This window comes from Musca autumnalis, unplaced genomic scaffold (genome assembly GCF_047663935.1).
Source record: "Musca autumnalis isolate F117 unplaced genomic scaffold, ASM4766393v1 scaffold_5, whole genome shotgun sequence".
Classification (NCBI taxonomy): domain Eukaryota; kingdom Metazoa; phylum Arthropoda; class Insecta; order Diptera; family Muscidae; genus Musca; species Musca autumnalis.
The window spans coordinates 49,966,991-49,994,522 of record NW_027412088.1 but is presented as its reverse complement, the minus strand read 5'-3'; the positions used below and the strand labels follow the sequence as shown (position 1 = coordinate 49,994,522).

The 27,532-nt window shown below is 36.7% G+C and overlaps 1 protein-coding gene across 4 annotated transcripts in view; it reads left to right on the top strand.

Moving 5' to 3' along the window:
* Nucleotides 1–27,532, top strand: part of LOC141386503 (uncharacterized) — a 755,573-nt gene that overhangs the window by 668,453 nt on the left and 59,588 nt on the right. For 2 of the 4 annotated variants that reach the window (XM_073955083.1, XM_073955084.1), the window contains exons 4-5: nucleotides 19,145–19,256; nucleotides 20,077–20,658. In XM_073955083.1, coding sequence (XP_073811184.1) covers nucleotides 19,145–19,256; nucleotides 20,077–20,658 — 694 coding nt within the window. Of the gene's footprint in view, nucleotides 1–19,144; nucleotides 19,461–20,076; nucleotides 20,659–27,532 lie in introns of all 4 variants that reach the window. The other 2 variants (XM_073955081.1, XM_073955082.1) reach the window with 1 other exon arrangement.

Here is a 27,532-nt window from a genome sequence, read left to right as displayed (position 1 = left end):
TAGAAAATTCTTAGCTGGCATTTCACGGTTTTTATGTTTTAAATGGTGGTGGCGTATGATGAATGTCAACACTTATACGCTGAATGGGAAAAGATAATCTTTTAATGAATTTGTCATTTGAATTGCATTGATGGCGGGATTATAAATAAAGATAGACGCCACCATGATGCAATGGTGATTCACAGGGCAGACAACATCACATTTTCAGTGGTGTTAAAATCCCTAGGCGTATTGTGGGCGACATTTCCTGAGTATTTTATCCATTTAGAACTGCTCTACAGGCGATGTCATAATATGTTCAACACACCATTCATATTATTAAGCTAAGAAAAATCAGGCTGTCTTGATTAATCTGAAAGATGTCTTCCCTTGTCTCTCCTATAATGTTCCTGACGACTTGTCAAGATTTTTTTTTTTATTAATTTTTGTCCTACCTCAAAGGCCTCTTCTATTTTACCTTGTCTCCAGCTATGTTCTGCGACTGTTTATATTAAATTATTTCATGATACAAATTCAGTTTTACATTTATATCAGTGACACGCTAAACCGGAAATACGTTTGTCAACGAAGAATTCAACTTCAAATTACGGATGCAAGGAAGACAGAAAATAAAAACAAACTTTGTTGAGTTTGATGATAGAACAAGTGACAGTTGAAAGGCCTTTTGCCAGAAACTTTTAATGAGCTACATAAGTCCTTGAATTAGGGACAGAGGACTTACATAACCCTTTTTTCAAATTAGAACTCAAATCACATAAAAATCAAGTTAAGTTAAAATCTGTTGTTTTTGTTTGTTTGTTTATTTGTTGCGAGAAAATGAGAGACAAGAAAAGTTTGTTTTGTATATTTAGATAAACTTTACAGCAACAACAAAAAACTTTACAAAAATAAGCAACAGAAAAAATATATAAAGGGAATTAAAATGAAATGAAAAAATTGAAGTAGCTAAAAAATTTCAATTACACCAAAGAAAAAAAAACTTGAAGGAAAAACCAACTACGCAACAGAAATGTATTTGGCAAAAAAAAAAAAACAGAAAACCACAAAATATATTTAAGGGTGAAAAAAACACATTCACTCAATAGACAAACCACAGAACAGAGTTTATCCAATTGGAAACCAAAAGCAAAACCAACAAAAACCATCAACTCAAAATAAAATTAAAACCGCACCCAATTTTTATCATCATCATTCTCATCGTCGTCATCGCTACCAGCAGCACCACCAACGCCACCATTAACCAATCATCCATCCATGAGGAGGAGAATGTCATGACAAATATTTACCCAATACTTTTGGTAAATGATTTCAAATTAATTTATTGATTGAATATCAACGAAAACTGTTATGGCCATTGAAGTGGAGAAAATCAAAAAACAAGTCATAAAATTTGCAATACAAATTCTTAACCACAAAACTTTAAAAATTGATATTTTAATTAATGAAACTTAAGTGGTTTCAGATGAAATTTATTTAAAAATTTACCACGTTAGAAATAGAAAATAAAAATGTACAAATATAAAACATAATAAATAAGGTCCTTTTATATGGCGATAATACTCAGAAAACCAAGGATGCCAACGGTTCCGAAGTAAAAATCGCTACAGGTCATAGATGTCCATAGATCTACAGCGATTTTTACCTCGGACCAGTTGACATCTCTGCTTAAGTAGGGGTTTTGGTACGTCATAAATCACCACAAGTAGCGGGGAACCACCAACATAGCATCCCTGCGGAAAACACCAAACAACATAATGCGAAGAGGTTTAAACATCGTTGAGAATTTTGAGACACTCTACTTTACTTTATTTTCTTGTTTTTATTGATTATAAATTTCCACTCGGCGTACAAAGTATTGCCATTCATCATATGCCACCAGCATTTATAAAACCTATAATCTTTTTTATTTATTTTCTCGATTAAATTCTCTTTCGCTACTTCCAATTATCTTCACTCTTTATAAGGCAAATCCTCAATTACCACTCCTCTATCCTTCATTAATTGGATCCTTAAATTATTTTTTTGGTTTCGATTATTGTTATAGATTATTCCATTTTTTGAAATTTTGTATTGGAACAAAATTTTTCAAATTTAAGCATATCATAAAACGAATACTATGACAAAATTTCAAAATCGACAAGTAAGGCTTTGCCGACAGAGATATACCCTCAACCTGTGTTTATTGAAATACTTTTTTTCAAAAAACTTATGTATTTAGGGTGTTTTTAGAATTTTGGGCGCATGAACTTCCCGACAAAAATATGGACTAGAATAAAAGGTCAAAGCTTCGAGAGTTACCGTGCGCTCCAGCCACCACATATTGTGTCATAGAGGTTTTTTACACCTTCCGGGCTGTTTTCTCAAGAAGTATGGACCTGCCCCTGAAAAAATTTTGCCAGCGTAATAGAGACAGCGAAAGCAAGTTGCTTCAACAAAAACCTAAATGATACGAAAGCAGGTCTTAAAGTGAACTTATCCGAAACTTTCGAACACGATCTATATCTGGTAGATATATTAGGATGTGTAAAGTATGGACCAAATCGCTCACTCAATTCAAGAGTTATCTTGCGCACAAAATTCCGAACATTTTGGAACTTTTGCGAATGAGGTACCTGAAGAAGTGGACCGCTATAGCTAATCTTCGAACTTAAACTATATTTGGACAAAATATTACGAAGGCCAACCACTGCACACGGTGTCATAGGTTTTTGCATCATTCAGGCTAATTTCTCAGGAAGTATGGACTTGCCCCTGATAAAACTTGTACCGTGGTATGGAAGGCAGTGAATACAACTTGTTACAACAAAAGTCAAAGCGATTTGAGAGTAGGTCATAAAGTGAACTTTTCCAAAATTTTGTGTGGGAGGTACCCGAAGGAGTGGACATTCCACGATGGACCGATGGACCAAATCGGTTACTACATTTAAGAGTTCCGAACATTTCCGAACTTTTGTGGGGGAAGTATCTGAAGGAGTGCACCGATATAGCCCATCTTCGAACTTAAACTAAGTTTGGACAAAATATTCCGATACCCAAAATTTGGCTCGAATCGTTTGATCCGTTTGAGAGTTATCGTGCGCACCAGCCAGCCAGACAGAAAGACAGACGGTAGGACATTGCTAAATCGACTCCAAATTGTCTGAAACGGATTAAGTCCAAAATACTTGGGGTCTAAAACCCTTATTTCGATGAGGCACATTTTCCCCGTATGAATGTGTAGATACCCTCGTTAGCATAAATGCCGAGGGTATAAAAATCATATTTGATTTTAATTAATTTCTCGTTGGAGTCGAGCTTAATTATCGAAATTTTTTTGTGCAAGTGAAAAAACCAGCACAGCCACCATTATGTGACCTGGTTTATCAGTTGGTAGCAGCTCGTCAGACATATCCTCTGTGGAGTGGCTTCTCTGTCATCGAACTTTTCATTTCTCACGACCTTAGAGACGAATTAGAAGCGTCTATAGAAACGACTTTCCAGTCGTCTATAGATACGCCTTTCCAGTCCTTTATAGAAACGACTTTCCAGTTGCCTATAGAAACGACTTTCTAGAAGAAACGACTTTCCAGTCGTCTGTAGAAACGACTTTCCAGACGCCTATAGAAACAACATTCCAGTCGTCTACAGAAACTGCATTCCAGTTGTCTACAGAAACGACTTTACAGTTGTCTATAGAAACGACTTACCAGTCTTCTATAGAAACGATTTTCCAGTAGTCTATAGAAACGACTTTCCAGTCTTCTATAGAAACGATTTTCCAGTCATCTATAGAAACGACTTTCTAGTCGTCTATAGAAACGACTTACCAGTCACCTATAGAAACGACTTTTCAGTCGCCTATAGATACGACTTTCCAGTCGCCTATAGAAACGAGTTTCAAGTCGCCTATAGATACGACTTTCCTTCCGACTTACCAGTCTTCTATAGAAACGACTTTCCAGCTGTCTATAAAAACGACTTTCTAGTCGGCTATAGATACAACTTTCCAGTCTTCCATAAAAAACGATTTTTCAGTCGTCTAAGAAACCACTTTTCATTCGTCTATAGTTACGCCTCTCCGGTCGACTATAGAAACGACTTTCCAGTCGTTTACCGAAACAACTTTCCTGTCGTCTATAGAAACGACTTTCCAGTTTTCTATAGATACAACTCTCCAGTCGTCTATAGAAACGACCTTTCAGTCGTCTACAGAAACAACTTTTCAGTCGTCTATAGAAACGAAATTCCAGTCGTCTATAGAAACGACTCTCCAGTCGACTATAGAAACGACTTTCCAGTTTTCTATAGATACAACTCTCCAGTCGGCTATAGAAACGGCTCTCCAGTCATCTATATAAACGACTTTCTAGTCATCTATAGAAACGACGTTCTAGTCGCCTATAAAAACGACTTTTCAACTCACCAGTCTTCTATAGAAACGACTTTCCAGTCTTCTATAGAGACGATTTTCCAGTCATCTATAGAAACGACTTTCCAGACGTCTGTAGAAACGACTTTTCAGTCTATAGAAAAGGCTTTCCAGTCGCCTATATAAACGATATTCCAGTCATCCATATAAACAACATTCTGGTCGTCTATATAAATGAATTTCCAGTTGTCTATAGAAACGACTTTCCAGCTGTCAATAGAAACGGCTTTCCAGTCGCCTATAGAAATAACATTCCAGTCGTCTACAGAAACAACCTTCCAGCCGTCTATAGAAACGAATTTCCAGTCGTCTATAGAAATGACTTTCCAGTCGTCTATAGAAACAACTCTCTAGTTGTCTATAAAAACGACTTTCCAGCTGTCTATAGAAACGACTTTCCAGTCGTCTATAGAAACTACTTTCGAACTCACCAGTCGTCTATAGAAACAAGATTCCAGTGCTCCACAGAGACAGCTTTCCAGTCGTCTAAAGAAACGACTTTCCAGTCGTCTATAGAAACGACTTTCTAGTCGCCTATATATGCGACTTTCCAGTCTTCCATAAAAAACGATTTTTTTAGTCATCTATACAAACGACTTTCCTGTTGTCTATAGATAAGCCTCTCCAGGCGACTATAGAAACGACTTTACAGTCGTCTAAAGAAACGGCTTTCCAGTCGTCTATAGGTACGCCTCTCCAGTCGACTATAGAAATGACTTTCCTGTCGTTTACAGGAAAAACTTTCCAGTCGTCTATAGAAACGAATTTCCAGTCGTTAATAGCCACGACTTTTCAGTTCAGAGAAGTCATTCTCCAGTCCTCAATAGAGACGACTTCCCAGCCCTCTATAAAGAAGACTCTCTAGCCGTCTGTTGAGACGACATTCCAGTCGTCTATAAAGACAACATTTAGTCGTCAATATAGGTGACATTCCTAGTCGTCAAAATAATCGATTTTCCAATCGTCTCTAGAGACGACTTACCAGTCGTCTATAAAAATGACTTTCAAGTTGTATATATAGACGACTTCCATTTATATAGAAACGACTTTCCAGTTGCTTATATAGAGACGTGTCTGCAGTCATATCAATAACAACGTAATAATTGTCTTTAGAGACTATGTAAAAGTCGCCTGTAGAGACGACTTTGTGGTCGTCTCAAAAGGGGGTTGCTTGTCGACTTTCTAGTCATCTATTGATACGACTTTTCAATTGCCTATAGAAACGCAAAGATTTAAATACATTAAAATTGGAAAACTCAATAGTTAAAATTTGTCAATAGATGGGGTTGATCTCTGTTGTTACGATATCATAAAAACACTCTGCTTAGTAGTTTACCATTAACCGCCAAGTTCATATTCAATGAACTGGAAACTGCTATGGAATACAATCCTGAGTCCAATTTTTTTGCTTTCCTACAAATTGTATAAGCCGAATGGGGTTTTTATCATTAACATACCCCAGCTGTTGGTAAAATATTTATATAAATTTTTTTAAAAATATTTGTGCTTTATGCATCTTTTCCAGTCTTTACAGTTCTATGTCTTTGAGAAACGACTTTATAGTCGTTTATAGAGACGGCTTTCTATTCTTCAGTTGGGATGTCTTTATAAACGATGTAACAATCGACTACAGCGACCACTTTTCAGTCGCCTAAGAGACGAGCAATCTTCTAGAGAGACTACTTTACTGTCGTCTTGTCCGACGTATTTCCAGTCGTCGTTAGGGCTGATATTGCTCTATAAACGACCTTATAGTCGTACACAGAGATGGCTTACAGACGACCACAGAACTGATTTTACAGTCGACTGCAGAGACGAATTTACAGTCGTTTATAAATACGACATTATAGTCGTCTACAGACAGAATTTATCGACATGAACAGAGATGTCTGCAAAGTTGGTTTCATCGTCGTCAACAGAGACAAAGTTATAGACAGTTTGTAAGGTATTTTATAATATGTGCAGTAAACTTCTTGTAGTATCTTCCGTGAAATAGGAAGTGTCTTCTGGAATAGAATAAAATATATCTTAAAGGGTCTTCTATTGTGTAAAATACCTATTAAAAAGTTCTTTATAGAAGAAAAGATTTTATAAAACAAATAACCTCTTTAGCATAATCACTCGAATCAAATGTTTTTGAAGGGTCTTATATAAAAAAGTACATATTAATGGGTTACACTGTGCAACATATTTGTCCAGCATTTTATGAAAGTAGAGGACCAATAGTCAAAAACCATATTTGGGTTTTGTTTTCTTAGATCGGGTTCGTTTTTTATGGCCTCATCTAAACATGGTTAAAGATCGAATTTTTAAAACAAATCGGGGCTGTATCTCTGAAACAAATACGAATCTTGTTTTGACATCTGTAGCGAACTTGTAGATAAGAGCAAGAAGAAAATATTTGGAGGAATAGTGAACTCGAAAAACTGAATTTATTGCCTCAAATGTTATAATATATCTAAAAATTCTATAATTTGTGTAAATTTCGCAGCGTATCTCGCAAAATTTTAAATTCTTCTTAATGTTATCTTTTGGGAAAATATTCTGTGGAATGTAATACACAACTCTTCAGAACATTATATTGTTGACAAATTCCTCTATGGCCTTGTTTATAGCAAATTTTTCAACACCAATTTGGTAAATATTTCAATAATTCATTGAAATCCCCAACATGAGAATAAACAGCCTGTGTGAACATTGTTTGAAATAAGTTTTGTAAAAGGTATGTTATGAAATACCCCTTAAACAACGTGAAGTAGCAATTTTAGAGTTTCAGAATGTTCTGAAGAGTTGATAGTCACATTATTTGGAAATTTTTTCGAATGGTTACTTGTTTCAACTTCCAACAGTTTAGTTGTTACTGACCAGAATTTCAGAAATTATGTAAACTTTTCTATATTTTAACGAGTTTGATGCGCTAGATGCAGCTTTTCCTAGTTCATCTGTTTGATACATAAATTCTACTACTTTAGGGCTACACTATTGCTGAAGACTGCAAAGCAAAATTCTTGTTAGTTTCGGAGATAAAGGTCCGATCACTAGAAAAAAGGCTCATTTTAGGTCGGTTTAGATGAGGCCATAAAATCTAAACCCGATCTAAGAACACAAAACCCAATTATGGTTTTTATAGTCTCAATATGTACTTTCAGAAAATACCCATTGGAAGTTGTTTGCATTTCCAGTGTTGCACAGTGTTATCTACTGAACAGAATAGACCTGTTAGAGGCTCTTTTATAGAATGGATGACCAATTAATAGGTCCTTATAAAATGGATGACCTATTTAATGGTGTGCTAACCCATAAAATACATCTCCAAATGTATTAGAAGAGCTCTTCTTTTATTGAACGTTTCTTCTATGGCACATAAGGCATCCGAAAGGACCTACTAGAGCATAAAATAACTATTAAAATGTATCGTATGGAATAACAAACCTTATAAAATGTCGTCTCTTGAATGGACTCAAATGACTCAGAATGATTGGTACCAGTACTTGCTATAACAGACAAGGCAAAGTAGAAGTTGGGATAGTTTAAAAGAAAAATGTTTCGAAAATAGTTCTGCGAATGAATGAAAACAGTGCAGCTAAAACTCGTTTGAGTTGTCGTTATCCTATTGGGAGGTATTCAGCAATTGGGAGGTACTTTTATAGCTCAACTTCTTTGTTTGAAAACCGAAAAGGGAGTAACAACGTAATCTTTTGCAGAAACCACAAACATGACTATATACATATTTTTTATTGTCTAAATTTCCATTAAACTTCTTAACTTGAATTTTTAATTTCCATTCGTAAGTCATATAAACATTTTCTTTTCCAATTACCCAGTACATTTATCTTCAGGACAACCACAAAATGTAAAAATTACAAAAAAAAAACAACAATTATAACAAATTGAGTGGGTACTTTTCAAAAACCAATAAAATAAATCTTCAAGTTTTTGAAAGCAACAACAACTTCAATACAAGAGCCAGCAATTAAATACAGATACACCAAACACAAAAGCACATACGAATGAATTCAGACATACATAACACAAAAATATGTATGAAACTCTAAAAATTGTCATGCTAAAGACAAGCAAAAAACACACAATTTATGCAAGCAATAATATTGAAACATGTAAATGTGTGAGTGTATGTGTTTATGCATCTGTGATTAAACGTACATATACGGATGTTGGTCTACAATATAAAAAGCTTAAGTGCAGTCCCTGCAAGCAAAAACTATCGCGGAAGTGGCTTAGGCGTGTCGCCCAGGGCGATGAAAACAGTCGCGGCGATAGTCGTAGAAGTTACCCTGAAGTGACCTCCGTTGTGAAGAAATGAACCACGCCGGCGTGTCGTCTTGGAAGTCACTCCGGCGACACTTCTAGAAGATTATTTCCGCGATAGTTCAAGAAATTACAAAAAAAAATTTTTGTTTTTATTTTCTATTTATTTTTATTTTAATTTTTATTTATTTTTATTATTTTTTTAAATTTATTATTTTTATTTATTTTTTATTTCTCTTCTCTTTTAGAGAAATTATTCTTTGCAATTTCCCACTACATTAATTTTGTCATTTTAAAAATGTGATGTTTTGTTGCCTGACTTAGGAAGCGAACCCGGACCTTCAGAGTGCAAAGCGAGTGTGCTTACCACTGCACCACCGTCCCATATAATCATCATAAAGAAAATGTTCTATATTTGTTCAAATGTGTTGAATCATTAAATAAATGTAAACAATCGCCTTGGAAGTCACTCAGAAGTCACTCCGAAGTGTCGGCATACGCGATAAAACGTAATCACAATAAGGCTATAGATATTGTTTGTGTAATTCACCAACGATCTTCCTTGGCGTGTCTCCGGAGTGACCTCTTAGGCGAGGGAGTGCGAAACTCACTTCCAATTGCTGGCAGGGGTTACACACATAAATATACATGTGTATGTATATACGTGACAGCATACTCCACTTGAAGGTGTATGTATGTATTTATATGTAGTCTCTTTTATAAACACAAACAAAACAAAAATGGGAACAATAAAGTTTTATGCTTCATACGAGTGCTACTGCATACTTTTAGGCGTCGTTTTGTTTTATTTTTCTTTTTTCATTTTTTCTTGTTGCAAAAACAATACCCAACCGTGCAATTCCAATGCACCATCGCCACCACCACCACCATCACCAGGTATAAAGTAAAACAACAACAGCAACAATGTTGGCCCAGTAATAGGCACAATTGTTTTTACCTTAACCCCAATTGTTGTGTTTAGTTTTTGTTCTTCTTCTTTGTTCTGTGAGTTTTCTTCCTTTTTAGTACATTCTTTATGGCCTCATTGTTCTATTCTTGTTTTAGTTTTTTTCTTCTCTTGTGACCAAAGATTCCTAAGAGAAAATTCTAAATATAAAGCAAGGAAATCATAAAAACAACAATTTAATGGCTTTATGTGAATAGTGTCGGTGTTGTTTTAGTTGGGTTGGGTTAGTAAGGAGAGAACAGGGTTCAAGGAGTTTTTATTTTTGAAATTTCTCGTTTTTTCTAAATATAATGGAAAAAGAATTTCTTGTCCAAATATTAAACTGTTAAGGAAATAACACATTTCAAGGCGCTTAAAAACGTGTTTTTAAAGACTACATAGGAATGCAAAATCCTCTGTATATATATACCACTCTTTAGTGGTCTTAATAAAGACGACTGGAGGGTCGTCTTTATAGACGGCTGGAAAGTAGACTCTATAGGCGACTACAAAGTCGTCTCTATAGAAGACTACAAAGTATACAAAGTATAAGACTGGAAAGTCGTCTCTATAGACGACTGGAAAGTCGTCTCTATAGACGACTGAAAAGCCGTCTCTATAGACGACTGAAAAGTCGTCTTTATAGACGACTGAAAAGTCGTCTTTATAGACGACTGAAAAGTCGTCTTTATAGACGACTGAAAAGTCGTCTTTATAGACGACTGGAAAGTAGTCTCTATATAGACGCAAAGCCGTCTCTATAGACGACTGGAAAGTCGTCTATATGGACGACGGAAAAGTCGTTTCTATAGACGACTGAAAATTAGCCTCTATAGAAGACCGAAAAGTTGTCTCTTTAGATGACTGGAAAGTCGTCCCTATAGACGACTAGAAAGTCGTCTCTATAGACGACTAGAAAGTCGTCTCTATAAACGACTAGAAAGTCGTCTCTATAGACGACTAGAAAGTCGTCTATATAGACGACTAGAAAGTCGTCTCTATAGACGACTAGAAAGTCGTCTCTATAGACGCCTAGAAAGTCGTCTCTATAGACGACTAGAAAGTCGTCTCTATAGACGACCAGAAAGTCGTCTCTATAGACGACTAGAAGGTCGTCTCTATAGACGACTAAAAAGTCGTTTCTATAGACGACTAGAAAGTCGTCTCTATAAACGACTGGAAATTCGTCTCTATAGACGTCTGGAAAGTCGTCTATATAGACGACTTGAAAGTCGTCTCTATAGACGACTGGAAAGTCGTTTCTATAGACGACTGGAAAGCCGTTTCTATAGACGACTGGAAAGCCGTTTCTATAGACGACTGAAAACTCGTCTCTATAGACGACTGGGAAGTCGTCTCTGTAGACGACTGGAAAGTCATCTCTATAGACGTCTATATAGACGACTGGAAAGTCGTCTCTATAGACGATTGGAAAGTCATCTCCTATAAACGACTTGAAAGACGTCTTTATAGACGAAAGGAAAGTTATCTCCTATAAACGACTTGAAAGTCGTCTCTATAGACGACTGGAAAGTCGTCTCTATAGACGACTGGAAAGTCGTCTCTATAGAAGACTGGAAAGTCGTCTCTATAGACGACTGGAAAGTCGTCTCTATAGACGACTGGAAAGTCGTCTTTATAGACGATTGGAAAGTTATCTCCTATAAACGACTTCAAAGGCGTCTCTATAGACGAATGGAAAGTTATCTTCTATAAACGACTTGAAAGTCGTCTCTATAGACGACTGGAATGTCGTCTCTATAGACGACTGGAATGTCGTCTCTATAGACGACTGGAATGTCGTCTCTATAGACGACTGGAATGTCGTCTCTATAGACGACTGGAATGTCGTCTCTATAGACGACTAGAAAGTCGTCTATATAGACGACAGGAAAGTCGTCTCTATAGACGACAGGAAAGTCGTCTCTATAGACGACAGGAAAGTCGTCTCTATAGACGACAGGAAAGTCGTCTCTATAGACGACAGGAAAGTCGCATCTATAGACGACAGGAAAGTCGTCTCTATAGACGACAGGAAAGTCGTCTCTATAGACGACTGGAAAGTCGTCTCTATAGACGACTGGAAAGTCGTCTCTATAGACGACTGGAAAGTGGTCTCTATAGACGACTGGAAAGTCGTCTCTATAGACGACTGGAAAGTCGTCTCTATAGACGACTGGAAAGTCGTCTCTATAGACGACTGGAAAGTCGTCTCTATAGACGACTGGAAAGTCGTCTCTATAGACGACTGCAATGTCGTCTCTATAGACGATTGGAAAGTCGTCTCTATAGACGACTGCAATGTCGTCTCTATAGACGAGTAGAATGTCATCTCTTTATAGACGATTGGAAAGTCATCTCCTATAAACGACTTGAAAGGCGTCTCTATAGGCGAATGGAAAGTTATCTCCTATAAACGACTTGAAAGTCGTCTCTATAGACGACTGGAATGTCGAAAGTCGAAACGACTTGAAAGGCGTCTCTATAGGCGAATGGAAAGTTATCTCCTATAAACGACTTGAAAGTCGTCTCTATAGACGACTGGAATGTCGTCTCTGTAGACGACTGGAATGTCGTCTCTATAGACGACTGGAATGTCGTCTCTATAGACGATTCCAGTCGTCTCTATAGACGACAGGAAAGTCGTCTCTATAGACGACAGGAAAGTCGTCTATAGAGACGACATTCCAGTCGTCTACAGAGACGACATTCCAGTCGTCTATAGAGACGACTTTCAAGTCGTTTATAGGAGATAACTTTCCATTCGCCTATAGAGACGCCTTTCAAGTCGTTTCGACTTTCGACATTCCAGTCGTCTATAGAGACGACTTTCAAGTCGTTTATAGGAGATAACTTTCCATTCGCCTATAGAGACGCCTTTCAAGTCGTTTCGACTTTCGACATTCCAGTCGTCTATAGAGACGACTTTCAAGTCGTTTATAGGAGATAACTTTCCATTCGCCTATAGAGACGCCTTTCAAGTCGTTTATAGGAGATGACTTTCCAATCGTCTATAAAGAGATGACATTCTACTCGTCTATAGAGACGACATTGCAGTCGTCTATAGAGACGACTTTCCAGTCGTCTATAGAGACGACTTTCCAATCGTCTATAGAGACGACATTGCAGTCGTCTATAGAGACGACATTCCAGTTATCTCCTATAAACGACTTGAAAGTCGTCTCTATAGACGACTGGAATGTCGTCTCTGTAGACGACTGGAATGTCGTCTCTATAGACGACTAGAAAGTCATCTCTATAGACGACTGGAAAGTCGTCTCTATAGACGACAGGAAAGTCGTCTCTATAGACGACAGGAAAGTCGTCTCTATAGACGACTGGAAAGTCGTCTCTATAGACGACTGGAAAGTCGTCTCTATAGACGACTGGAAAGTCGTCTCTATAGACGACTTTGCACTCGTCTCTATAGACGACTGCAAAGTCGTCTCTATAGACGACTGCAAAGTCGTCTCTATAGACGACTGCAAAGTCGTCTCTATAGACGACTGCAAAGTCGTCTCTATAGACGACTGCAAAGTCGTCTCTATAGACGACTGCAAAGTCGTCTCTATAGACGACTGCAAAGTCGTCTCTATAGACGACTGCAAAGTCGTCTCTATAGACGACTGCAAAGTCGTCTCTATAGACGACTGCAAAGTCGTCTCTATAGACGACTGCAAAGTCGTCTCTATAGACGACTGGAAAGTCGTCTCTATAGACGACTGGAAAGTCGTCTCTATAGACGTCCACGTTGAAATCTTTAAAAATCTACACCTAGTTGGGGCCTAAGAATTAACCTAAAAATCTTTAAAAAATCAAGGCCCATGTTGGCTTTAGGGTTCACCTGAAAATCTCTTACAGTCTACGCCTATTGTGGCCTAAGAGTCCTCCTAAAAATCTTTAAAAATCTACGCTTATTGCGGCCTAAGAGTCCTCCTAAAAATCTTTAAAAATCTACGCCTATTGTGGCTTTAGAGTCCAGGTAAAAATCTTTGAAAGCAAATCAATTCCCATGATGGCCTTAGAGTCCACCTACAAATCTTAACAAATCTACGCCTATTGTAGCCCTAGAGTCCACATGCAAATCTTTGAAAAAAAAGTCCCGTAGTGGCATTAGGGTCCACCTAAAAATCTTTAAAGTGCACGCTTAATGTGACGCTAGAGTACCCCTAAAAATTCACGCCTATTGTGGCCTAAAAGTCCATCAAAAATCCACAGCTTATTCCACCAAAATATCTTTACAAATCCACGCCTACTGCGGTCTTAGAGTCAATCTAATTTTTTTTAAAAATCTAGGCCTATCGTGGCCTTAGAGTCCACCTAAAAATATATAAAATATCAAGGCCCATTGTGGCTCTAGAGTCCACCTAAAAACCTACGCCTAATGTGGCCTTAGAGTTCATTTAAAAATCTTTAAAAAAATCAAGTCCTATTGTGGCTTTATAGTCTACCTAGAAATCTTAAAAAAACACGCCTATTATGGCCTTAGAGTCCATCTAAAATCTGTAAAAATTAACGAATGAAATTTCGTATCCATAAATGTGTTTCAAGCCATTTTTATAGACGGCTAAAAAGTCGTTTCTATAGAAGACTGAGATGTCGTCTATAGACATGAGAGTCGTATAGATGCTGGAAAATCATCTCAATATACTATTAGGAAGTCATCTTTATAGGCGACTGGGACGCTCCCTTTATAGACAAATCGAAAATGTTAGAATTTTGAAATCCATTATACTTATTGTTATAGAGAATTGTCACATATACAAACTAACACCTTTTTCCACATTTAACTACCAGGATGTTGTTCTCCTTAAAACCATAAACCATTAAAAATGAATAATAAAAAAACACTTTGAATATATCACCACATGAATGTCATCTACCACCAGTGGTGCCTCATCCTGAAAATGGCATCCAACCGTGATGTTTTCACATATGGTTCCATGGTATAATGACAATCTAACATTGCATGCACTTAGCATCCATGTCTATATGCACGTAAGTATACATACATACATATATGCAAATACATCTGTATGTATGGATGTGCGAAATGGTCACGTACATTTACATGGCGTTAAATCGTCTAAACCGGAAATGTGTTTCACGCCATTTGAACATGTTCTCGACATCCATTAACGGGAATGGCGAACGAACGAATGGCATGATACGGAGAAAAACACAACTCGTTGGTAAAAACGCGTATAATCACTTTTCTCAATTGATTTTTTCTCGTTTTATTGTGAAAAACCCACTACTCTGTGCCGTTGTTAGTTTGTTTGTTTGTGAGCATGTTTGTCTAATACAAGTTTTAAAAAAAATATGTTTTTTTTTATGACACATCTCCTCTAAGCCTAAAAGTGTGCTGTGCTGAATTTTAATATCTATAAAGTATTTGCATTTGTGATTTTTAAACCCCTTTTGGTTTGTTTGGGTTCGATTTAATATCAAGATATTATTTTGTGTGTCATTGTAAATCCGTCTATCAATGTTATTGAATGTATGGATTAAAAATAAAATATTTATACATTTGCTATCCATCTTTCTAAAGAAAATCAGAACGTAATATGTAAAGATTACATAAAATATATTTCTGAAAATTTGACATAGTGGCCAGCAGCGGTAAATAATATTGAGTGAGTGTTTGGCGTCATTTAAAAAAAATGGTTTTGAAACAATGACGTCTATTAAAAGTGTCTCTCTATGATCTGAACTCTCCGATATGTATGTACAAGGAACAATTGAGCCGCTCAGTGCACACTTCGACTAACTCCACTTTTTGAAAAATTTGAGATTTTAGTGTCAAAGCCTTTGCTATAGCCATATCTATTTATGATTATAATATCTTTCCTGAATAATAAAGATGAGCACCTTTAAATAACAAGTTTTTATTGACCACTGAATAATATGCAATTTTTTTCAGTGCACACTTCGATTAACTCCACATTCAAACGTACATTTTTACATGCAATGCTCTTTCGGCTTTTGTTGAAACCATAGATGGCCTTTAGGAAAGTATGACGTATATGACATACATTTTTGACGTATATTACATACGTCGGAAACGTCGTAAACCTAGCCATGAAGAATGCCTCTAATATAAAGCTAACATGAATTAATTATAAATATTGTTTTATAACCGAACTGCCAACATTAATTTTTATGTAAAACCTGTAATATATGTGTATAAAACTAAGTTTTTCGTTAATAAAAAAATTCAAGACCTAACTTTATTACTTTTTTCAGTGCACACTTCGATTAACTCCACCATTACCACAACATTACTAACGATTGCTTGTTGACTATTGTTTTTATTTTATTTTATATACCGTTAGATGAAAGCTATATCTGCTATTATGCATTCTACATTCTCTATTTGAATCCATATTATCAGGGGAATTTTAAAAAACAATATACATTTCATCATTGCTTTTCTCAACATTTTGTTTTATGGAGTTAGTCGAAGTGTGCTCTGAACGCCTCAATTGATACCAATTGGGATTCTTAAATCGCCACAAATAACAACAACACGTTGATGTTATTGTTCCCTTTTAACGGCCTTCGATTACTGCATTATTCTATTACTTCTTTTCCCTTTGTTGCCAGTTTCGTAGTATTGCTATTGCTTTTGTTTACGTAACATTAGCTTTGGTCTTTAGTAAAAATGCAAAATAATTGGATGACAGTGGGACAGACGCAACGAAAAAAAATAACAAAACATAATTTGTGATTTTTTGGATGTGGTAGATATTTTTTACCGTTAGCTCTTTAGCAATTTTTATTAAAAAAAAAAACACTGGAACGGAGCTACATATTTGAATTCCATAAATGTTAACATTTGCTAAGCACTAAATTTTAATAATATTGAATTATGGAGTGTATGATGTCGTATACGTGCTGAAGTTAGTTTTACGAACCCACAGACCAGTAATATTAAGATAGGTTTTGTTGGGGAACTAATAGGCGTGGATTTTTAAAGATTTTTAGATGGATTCTAAGGTCGACTCTAGGCGTGGATTTTTTCAATATTTTAGGTGGACTCTAGGCGTGGATTTTTTCAATATTTTAGGTGGACTCTAGGCGTGGATTTTTTCAAATATTTTTAGGTGGACTCTAGGCGTGGATTTTTTCAATATTTTAGGTGGACTCTAGGCGTGGATTTTTTCAATATTTTTAGGTGGACTCTAGTCGTGGAGTTTTTCAATATTTTTAGGTGGACTCTAGGCGTGGATTTTTTCAATATTTTTAGGTGGACTCTAGGCGTGGATTTTTTCAATATTTTTAGGTGGACTCTAGGCGTGGATTTTTTCAATATTTTTAGGTGGACTCTAGGCGTGGATTTTTTCAATATTTTTAGGTGGACTCTAGGCGTGAATTTTTTCAATATTTTTAGGTGGACTCTAGGCGTGGATTTTTTCAATATTTTTAGGTGGACTCTAGGCGTGGATTTTTTCAATATTTTTAGGTGGACTCTAGGCGTGGATTTTTTCAATATTTTTAGGTGGACTCCAGGCGTGGATTTTTTCAATATTTTTAGGTGGACTCTAAGCGTGGATTTTTTCTATATTTTTAGGTTGACTCTAGGCGTGGATTTTTTCAATATTTTTAGGTGGACTCTAGGCGTGGATTTTTTCAATATTTTTAGGTGGACTCTAGGCGTGGATTTTTTCTATATTTTTAGGTTGACTCTAGGCGTGGATTTTTTCAATATTTTTAGGTGGACTCTAGGCGTGGATTTTTTCTATATTTTTAGGTTGACTCTAGGCGTGGATTTTTTCAATATTTTTAGGTGGACTCTAGGCGTGGATTTTTTCAATATTTTTAGGTGGACTCTAGGCGTGGATTTTTTCAATATTTTTAGGTGGACTCTAGGCGTGGATTTTTCAATATTTTTAGGTGGACTCTAGGCGTGGATTTTTCAATATTTTTAGGTGGACTCTAGGCGTGGATTTTTTCAATATTTTTAGGTGGACTCTAGGCGTGGATTTTTTCAATATTTTTAGGTGGACTCTAGGCGTGGATTTTTTCAATATTTTTAGGTGGACTCTAGGCGTGGATTTTTTCAATATTTTTAGGTGGACTCTAGGCGTGGATTTTTTCAATATTTTTAGGTGGACTCTAGGCGTGGATTTTTTCAATATTTTTAGGTGGACTCTAGGCGTGGATTTTTTCAATATTTTTAGGTGGACTCTAGGCGTGGATTTTTTTCAATAATTTTAGGTGGACTCAAGGCGCGGATTTTTTCAATATTTTTAGGTGGACTCTAGGCGTGGATTTTTTCAATATTTTTAGGTGGACTCTAGGCGTGGATTTTTTCAATATTTTTAGGTGGACTCTAGGCGTGGTTTTTTTTAAAAAAATTTGGACTGTAGCCGCGGATTCTTTTGAAGATGTTCTTCTATTTAAAAATTTGTGATCTTTATTACAAAGAATTTGTGGCCTTTTACCGGAAGACCCTGTGGTCTTCTATCAAAAGACCTAGTTGTCTTCTATCAGAACACCTTATCTTCTTCTATAGGAAAACTTTGCGGCCTTCCAAGTAAAATTTCGAAATTTGTCGCAAAAGTGCAGTTCAAGGACAAATCTTGAATTGTTTTAAAAGTTTTTGCAGCGGATTGTCTTCGCGGTCAATATTACGATGGTACATCCTGTTCAGAGGTTCTAGGAATTCCTGGCGACACCAAATAAAATGACTGTTGAGGACGATAAAATACGAACTGAGCATCCGATTTGGACGAAGCTGTGCACATCATAAAATTTCCAAACCTAAATCAAGTTCCAAGAAGGTTTTCCAAAGTTCAGAATTTTCGCTAATGCGCAGTTTAGGGACTATTCTTGGATATTTTAACGAAGTTAAAGGATTTGGCCCTGTTTGTAGCGTAGGATAAGTCCGTGTTACTTTCGGAACAATTAGATATCGCTGAGTTTGTAAGCTTGTGTACAGTCCTTTCCATTGCCCTCTTCCGCTTGGATGGGTGGTGGAAGGTTTGGGCACCAGCAAAGTTTGCCGCTGTAGTAGCCAATGTGGCCTTTGCTCTCACTTTGCAATTTATAGAGGTTTTCTGGCAAAAATTTAAAATATTCTCAGGGTTCCAGCAAAAACCGCTTACATATTCTAATATATTTCCAAAACTTCGCATTAGTTTTTAAAATTTTGTGAATTTCCACTGTCAACAATGCCCTTATAGCACATTCACTCACATTCTCAAACCTAATTGTCTATGGCTTGCAATATGGCCCTCATGGTTGTTGGTTAGTTTTAAGTTTCACAGCTGTGTGTGTGTGCGCGCGCATATTTGAGTTCTAATGCCGTTAGAATTGCCCCAAGATTTATGAGGCAATTAACACCATGCTCTGCAAACCATGTTATGGTAACATGGCTGCAAGTTCAAATGACTGCAATATGGAATTCTCTTTTAATGACTTTATATACAAAAAATAGATGTAAATGTCTTTATTTTATTTTTTCTAAATACTAATTTAAACATATTTGTTTTTTGCTCCTCTTCTTTCTATTACAGCCCCATGATGATTTAGAGAAAGATCACGATTTCTCTGGTTCTGGTTTTGGTCCCGATGACGAGGATTCTGACAGCGATTATCATCATCACTCGCATACGCACACACAAACGGGTAAATCAAATATAAATAAACAACAAATCGATGACAACGATTTCATAACCACAAGTAGAAATAACAATCAGAATAGTCATCATCAAACATCCAGTGGCACAAACATTGGTAGCGGCATTACAAATCATCAGGGCAATACAGGCATCATCAGTTCTGTTGGTAGCTCTGCAGGCTCAGGTGGTTCAACTGGCCTCAATACGATTGGTAATAACTTTGAGCTCATTTATCAAATTGTTTCTCTTTCATACACTACTTACTCTTTGTCTATTTGGCACTACTACTTACTCTCTTTGTTATTGATAAAAAAAAAACGAAAACTTTTTTCTCTTATTATATTTTGGCCTAAATGTCATTTAGCCATGTTTTTATTTCATTGCAAGGAAAATTTTTAGTTTTTACCATTTTCTTTTGTTTGTTTTTTCCTTTATTTTCTCATCTCTTTTTGTGTATAAAAAATTAATAAAAACAATACTATCATATTATGATTTTTATTTTCTTTTAACTCATCTTCAATCAAATCGAAACCAATCAATCATTCAATCATTAGAAACAAATAATCATATTGAACAATTTAATTCCTCTATTTCATTGTTTAATCCCATTACCATTACTACTACCATTGCCACTACCACAACCACCATCATTGCCATTGCCACACCAACACCAAATATACTAACCGTAACCCCCAATGAATTAACCCCATCTTTGACCACCATAACACCACCCCCCAAACAAAACAACAACACCACCACCACCCACAACCTGTTACACAACAAAACAAAAAACAACAACACTACCCATATTATTCCCTTTTCCTTAGACAAAAATCACACGCCAGTCACCGCCACAACAACGACAACAACAACCAGCACCAGCAAAATTATACCGCCCTCAACCCATCATCACAGCGATGGCGATGATTTCGATTTGGATGGCGATCTTGATGAGGATGAGGGTCCTCTCTTGCATCACAGCGGTGATGGCGGCCTCATCGACAGCAACGTCGATTATGACGACGATCATACCGGCGATGATGATGACGAGCACCGTGAAATCACTAAAGTCACATACCCCTCCCATGGTGACAAACCGAAACCCCATGATGAACATAAGCCAGTATTGGGATCCAAGGATGAGAACGATGATGATTTTGGTGAAATTGATGTTGATGCTGGACAAAGCATTGATGAAGATCGCAACAACAACAACGAAGATGATATCGATGAGAATGACCACCATAAAAACGATGACGATGATGACGACGACGATGGTGATTATGATGCTACCAAAACCAAGGAAGACGATGACAATAGCCCCATTTATACCGATATTACCGATCCCAACGAAACCGATTCATCATCTTCATCATCCACCTCCACCACGACCACCACCGATAAACAACGTCAGTGTATTTCCTTTCTTTTTTTACTTTATTATTCTTATAAGCAATTTTTTGTTTTGTTCTTTTATATTTGTTTTCTTTCTGTTTGCTTTTGTCCACTGTTGTTATACATATTTATTTCTTTATTTAGTTTTTGGTTTTGTTGTTATGCCCTTTTGTGTTATTTGTAGCCCTTGTTTGTTTTGCTTTGTAAGCTATTTCTTTTTTATATCTATTGGCTTTATTTAAATGCACCCTTTCTTTGGTTATATTTTTTTATTTTGTATTGGATAAAAATAGAATTCGAAAATTGTTTGATATTCAGTTTCAAAATCTACCGCCACCTTAAGAAAGACATCTGCCATTTAACAGTTCCTATGTCTAAGGGAGAACCCTTAGAAAGATTTCTGCCATTAGAAGACCCTTAAAAAGTCCCCTGTCTATAGAAAACCTATATCTATAGCTGGTCTTATGGCAGGACGTCTGTCTAAAGAACCTTTAATATAGAAGACCTTTAGCAGGCATTTTCTCTATAGAAGGTTATCTGTATGTAGACAAGTTTTATCAGGTCTTCTGTATATAGAAGACCTTTAGAAGGTCAGAATGTCTTCTTTCTAAAGAAGACCTTTGGATGGTCTTCTCATTTAAACGGTCCTCTCTCTATAGAAGACCGTAAAAATGTTTTCTCTCTTAAGAAGACAACAAAAGGTTCTCCTCTCTATAGAACCTCATTACAACGGACTTCTCTCTACAGAAGACCTTAAAACGGTCTTCCCACTATAGAAGAGCTTGAAACGGTCTTCTTTTTATAGAAGACCTGTAGAAGGTCCTCTTCCATAGAAGACATTTAGGAGGTTTTCTGTCCATAGAAGACCTTTAGAAGGTCTTCTGCCCATAGAAGACCTTTAGAAGATCATCTGCCCGTAGAAGACCTTAAGAAGGTCCTCTGTCCATAGAAGACCTTTAGAAGGTGTTTTGTCCATAGAAGACCTTTAGAAGGTCCTCTGTCCATAGAAGACCTGTAGAAGGTCCTCTATCCATAGAAGACCTTTAGAAGGTCTTCTGTCCATAGAAAACTTTAGAAGGTCCTCTATCCATAGAAGACCTTTGGAAGGTCTTCTGTCCATAGAATCTTTAGAAGGTATTCTGTCCATAGGAGACCTTTAGAAGGTCTTCTGTCCTTAGAAGACCTTTAGAAAGTCTTCTGTCCATAGAAAACCTTTAGAAGGTCCTCTGTCCATAGAAGACCTTTGAACGCTCCTCTGTCCATAGAAGACCTTTAGAAGGTCTTCTGTCCATAGAAAACCTTTAGAAGGTCTTCTGTCCATAGAAGACCTTTAGAAGGTCTTCTGCCCATAGAAGACCTTTAGAAGATCATCTGCCCATAGAAGACCTTAAGAAGGTCCTCTGTCCATAGAAGACCTTTAGAAGGTGTTTTGTCCATAGAAGACCTTTAGAAGGTCCTCTGTCCATAGAAGACCTTTAGAAGGTCTTCTGTCCATAGAAGACCTTTAGAAGGTCCTCTGTTCATTAGACCATAGAAGAGCTTTAGAAGGTCCTCTGTTCATTAGACCATAGAAGACCTTTAGAAAGTCTTCTGTCCATAGAAGACCTTTAGAAAGTCTTCTGTCCATAGAAGACCTTTAGAAGGTTTTCTGTCCATAGAAGACCCGTAGAAGGTCTTCTGTCCATAGAAGACCTTTAGAAGGTCTTCTGTGAATAGTAGACCTTTAGAAGGTCCTCTGTCCATAGACGACCTTTACAAGGTCTTCTGTCCAAAGAAGACCTTTAGAAGGTCTTCTGTCCATAGAAGACCTTTAGAAGACCTTTAGACGCTCCTTTGTCCATAGAAAACCTTTAGAAGGCCCTATGTCCATAGAAGACCTTCAGAAGGTCTCATAGGAGACCTTTAGAAGGTCCTCTGTCCATAGAAGACCTTTAGAAGGTTTTCTGTCCATAGAAGACCCTTTAGAGGGTCCTCTGTCCACAGAAGACCTTTACAAGGCCTATAGAAGACCTTTAGACGCCCCTCTGTCCGTAAAAAACCTTTAGAAGGCCCTATGTCCATAGAAGACCTTCAGAAGGTCTTCTGTCCATAGAAGACCTTTAGAAGGTCCTCTGTCCATAGAAGACCTTTAGAAAGTCTTCTGTCCATTGAAGACCTTTAGAAGGTGTTCTGTCCATAGAAGACCTTTAGAAGGTCCTCTGTCCATAGAAGACTATAGAAGACCTTTAAAAGATCTTCTGTCCATAGAAGACCTTTAGAAGGTCCTCTGTTCATTAGACCATAGAAGAGCTTTAGAAGATCCTATGTCCATAGAAGATCTTTAAAAAGTCTTCTGTCCTTAGAAGACCATTAGAAGGTCTTCTGTTCCATAGAAGACCTTTAGAAGGTCCTCTGTTCATTAGACCATAGAAGAGCTTTAGAAGATCCTATGTCCATAGAAGACCTTTACAAGGTCTTCTGTCCATAGAAGAACTTTAGATGTTCTTCTGCCCATAGAATACCTTTAGAAGGTATTCTGTCCATAGAAGACCTTTAGAAGGTCTTCTGTCCATAGTAGACCTTTAGAAGGTCTTCTGTCCATAGAAGACCTTTAGATGGTCTTCTGCCCATAGAATACCTTTAGAAGGTATTCTGTCCATAGAAGAACTTTAGAAGGTCTTTTGTCCATAGAAGACCTTTAGAAGATCTTCTGTCCCAAAAGACCTTTAGAAGGTCCCCTGTCCATAAAAGGCCGTAGAAGACCTTTAGAAGGTATTCTGTCCATAGAAGACCTTTAGAAGGTCTTCTGTCCATAGTAGGCCTTTAAAAGGTCTTCTGTCCATAGAAGACCTTTAGAAGATCTTCTGTCCCAAAAGACCTTTAGAAGGTCCCCTGTCCATAAAAGACCGTAGAAGACCTTTAGAAGGTACTCTGTCCATAGAAGCCCTTTAGAAGGTGTTCTGCCCATAGAAGACCTTTAGAAGGTCCCCTGTCCATAAAAGACCGTAGAAGACCTTTAGAAGGTCTTTTGTCCATAGAAGTCCTTTAGAAGGTGTTCTGCCCATAGAAGACCTTTAGAAGGTCCTATTTCCATAGAAGGCTATAGAAGACCTTTAGAAGGTCCTCTGTCCATAGAAAACCTTTAGAAGGTCCTGTGTCCCAAAAGACCTTTAGAAGGTCCACTGTCCATAAAAGACCGTAGAAGACCTTTAGAAGGTACTCTGTCCATAGAAGCCCTTTAGAAGGTTTTCTGTCCATAGAAGACCTTTAGAAGGTCCTCTGTCCATAGAAGGCCTTTAGAAGGTCTTCTGTCCATAGAAGACCTTTAGAAGGTCTTCTGTCCATAGAGACCTTTAGAAGGTCCTCTGTCCATAGAAGACCTTTAGAAGGTTTTCTGTCCATAGAAGACCCTAAGAAGGTCTTCTGTCCATAGAAGACCTTTAGAAGGTCTTCTGTGCATAATAAACCTTTAGAGGGTCCTCTGTCCATAGAAGACCTTTAGAAGGTCCTCTGTCCATAGAAGACCTTTAGAAAGTCTTCTGTCCATTGAAGACCTTTAGAAGGTGTTCTGTCCATAGAAGACCTTTAGAAGGTCCTCTGTCCATAGAAGACTATAGAAGACCTTTAAAAGATCTTCTGTCCATAGAAGACCTTTAGAAGGTCCTCTGTTCATTAGACCATAGAAGAGCTTTAGAAGATCCTATGTCCATAGAAGATCTTTAAAAAGTCTTCTGTCCATAGAAGACCATTAGAAGGTCTTCTGTTCCATAGAAGACCTTTAGAAGGTTTTCTGTCCATAGAAGACCCTTAGAAGGTCTTCTGTCAATAGAAGACCTTTAGAAGGTCTTCTGTGCATAGTAGACCTTTAGAAGGTCCTCTGCCCATAGACGACCTTTACAAGGTCTTCTGTCCATAGAAGACCTTTAGAAGGTCTTCTGTCCATAGAAGACCTTTAGAAGGTCCTCTGTCCATAGGAGGCCATAGAAGACCTTTAGACGCTCCTTTTTCCATAGAAAACCTTTAGAAGGCCCTATGTCCATAGAAGACCTTCAGAAGGTCTTCTGTCCATAGAAGACCTTTAGAAAGTCTTCTGTCGATTGAAGACCTTTAGAAGGTGTTTTGTACATAGAAGACCTTTAGAAGGTCCTCTGTCCATAGAAGACTATAAAAGACCTTTAGAAGGTCTTCTGTCCATAGAAGACCTTTAGAAGGTCCTCTGTTCATTAGACCGTAGAAGAGCTTTAGAATGTTTTATGTCTATAGAAGACCTTTATAAAGTCTTCTGTCCATAGAAGACCTTTAGAAGGTCTTCTGTTCATCGAAGACCTTTGGAAGATCCTGTGTCCATAGAAGACCTTTAGAAGGTTTTCTGTCCATAGAAGTCCTTTAGAAGGTCCTCTGTCCATAGAAGGCCTTTAGAAGATATTCTGTCCATAAAAGACCTTTAGAAGGTCTTCTGTCCCTAGAAGACCCTTAGAAGGCCTTCTGTCCCTAGAAGACCCTTAGAAGGCCTTCTGTCCATAGAAGACCTTTAGAAGGTCTTCTGTTCATAAAAGACCTTTAGAAAGTCTCTGTCCATAGAACACCTTTAGAAGGTCTTCCCTCCTAGATGGTCTTCTATTTTAGAAGATCTTTTTAGACTTTTAATGACCTTTAGCTTGTCTTGTGTCTGTAGAAAACCTTCAATAGGGTTTTTGTCTGCATAAGACCGTTTTTTAGATATTTTATTTAGATTTTATATCCAGATATTCTGCCTATTAAATACAGTTATCAGCAGGTCTTTTGTCCATAGAGAACCTTTAGCAAGTTTAAACTACTCTTTGCCAATAAATTTAAAAATGTAGGATTTTGTAATTTCGAATTCTATTTTTATCCGTATTTTTAACGTTCTTTCGTATGTTTGTTTTTTTGTTTATTATTGGTTGTTATTCTTATTTTTTTGCATAATCATTGGCATGTTCTTATACTTGGTTTATATTTTGTAGTAAATTTATTTCATTATGTATCCATAAGTCTCTTAATTCCCTCATAAAAGTTGTCCCAATTTTTTGCTAAAAATTTTTTAAATTATAAATTACATTCCCTTTCTCATGACAATGAAGCACACTGTAAAAAAGGAAAATCGTCCATCCAGTGAATTTCCCCAACTCTCAAAGAATTTATATTTATTTTTAATTAAATCAAGATTTCTTATTTCTAATTAACCTAGAAAAAATACTAGGTAAAACAAATAATTTTTCAAGGCCCCCCCTTCAAGTATACTCTTGAAAAAGAAACACTTTAAACATGACCCCTAAAATCACACACTCACACCCACCACAACTACAAACATCTGTACTCTCTCTTTCACACCCTTCACTCTGGTTCTCATTGTTTTTTTAGTTGTTAATATACAAAAAAGTGTACCATATACCCTCGCATACATATTTCTCGGTTTATAGAACTTGTCTAGTGCATTCATTAGACTTACATATTTACATATTTGTACTCATATTCACACATATGTACATATGTTGGTATTGGTATCAGTACATGTGTATATACATATGTGGTTTTATATTCATTTCACGTTCATGTTCATTACCACCAAAGACGATAATTCATTTGTCCATTGAAACCAACCCAACAACCAAACAGTCTGTCAGTCAACCAGTCATTCATTCATTGGTTCATTCATTCATCCATCCATCCGTCCACCCATTCTAACATAGTTCCATTGTGCTCTTCTTTTGTACATCACTTCAAGCCATTGTTTTTGTTGGTGTTTTTTTTCATATCTCAAATAGAGAATTTCATGTTCATTACATTTTTCAATTGTTTTTCTCTTTTGTGTGTCAATGTTCATTCATCCAAAGTAGAGACAGTGATACGCGGTTATAATGAGAATCGATTCCAAGGAATTGTTCTATTTTCATGCATGAGACACACACACACAAACATGCATATAGGACATACTGGTGGGACTTTATTCTTGCATTCGATATTAAATGCCATAGTAAAGTCTCAATTTCAGTTCCAAGATATTTGCAATAACCGTGTTGATTCTGTTTTCACTTCTTCACCTCATTGTCAATAATCAATTGACTTTATTAATAATGTTGTTTAAATTGTTGTTATTATTGTGGTTAGTTAGTTTTTTTTTTCAATATTTTATTTATCAATATTTGTACAAGTAATTTTTGTGTGACTGAATGAATACGTAATTAATTTAATAATAAACAAGTATTAATTAATGTTTACATATATTCTAACATTATTAACATATTGAATTTAAATATTTACTTTACTAATAATTAAACTATAAAATTTTCATAACCAGTATTTGATGTGTACTAGCCTGACACTTGTTTAGGTACCATTCTTCAGCATATTTTACAGCACAATGGGCACCAAAAGGTCCGTGACTACTGACAAAAATATAGGACTTTTGAAACTTTTCAAGTACTTACCTTAACCATTGTAGATGTTCCGTATAATTTCGGACCTTTGGCAATTCTTCAAAATGCCTTCCATATCCAAAATTACCTTTATGGGAAAACTATACAAAATTTGGACCGAATCAGTTACTCCGTTCGAAAGTTATCGTGTCCCCGAGAACCAGATAAGGGATGTTTTTATGGTATCAATGGGTATATACTAGAATGGGACGATTTGAGCACCTTAATGGGCTACTCGCGTTTTTGATTCCTGGGATTGTACTGAGCAAAAAATTCACTACACCATAAGGCTACGGTGAAAATCGAGCCTCCCGTTTAGACTTGATGCTTTTTATCCACAAGGCCAAAACTGCTTGAAGGAGCGTTCCAATGCTTTTGCAATGTATTAAGGAGTTCTTAATTATTGTCTTGGCAACAACTTTTGTCTTAGTGTCGTTGGACCGAACATTTCAATGGTTTGACTGTTATTTGA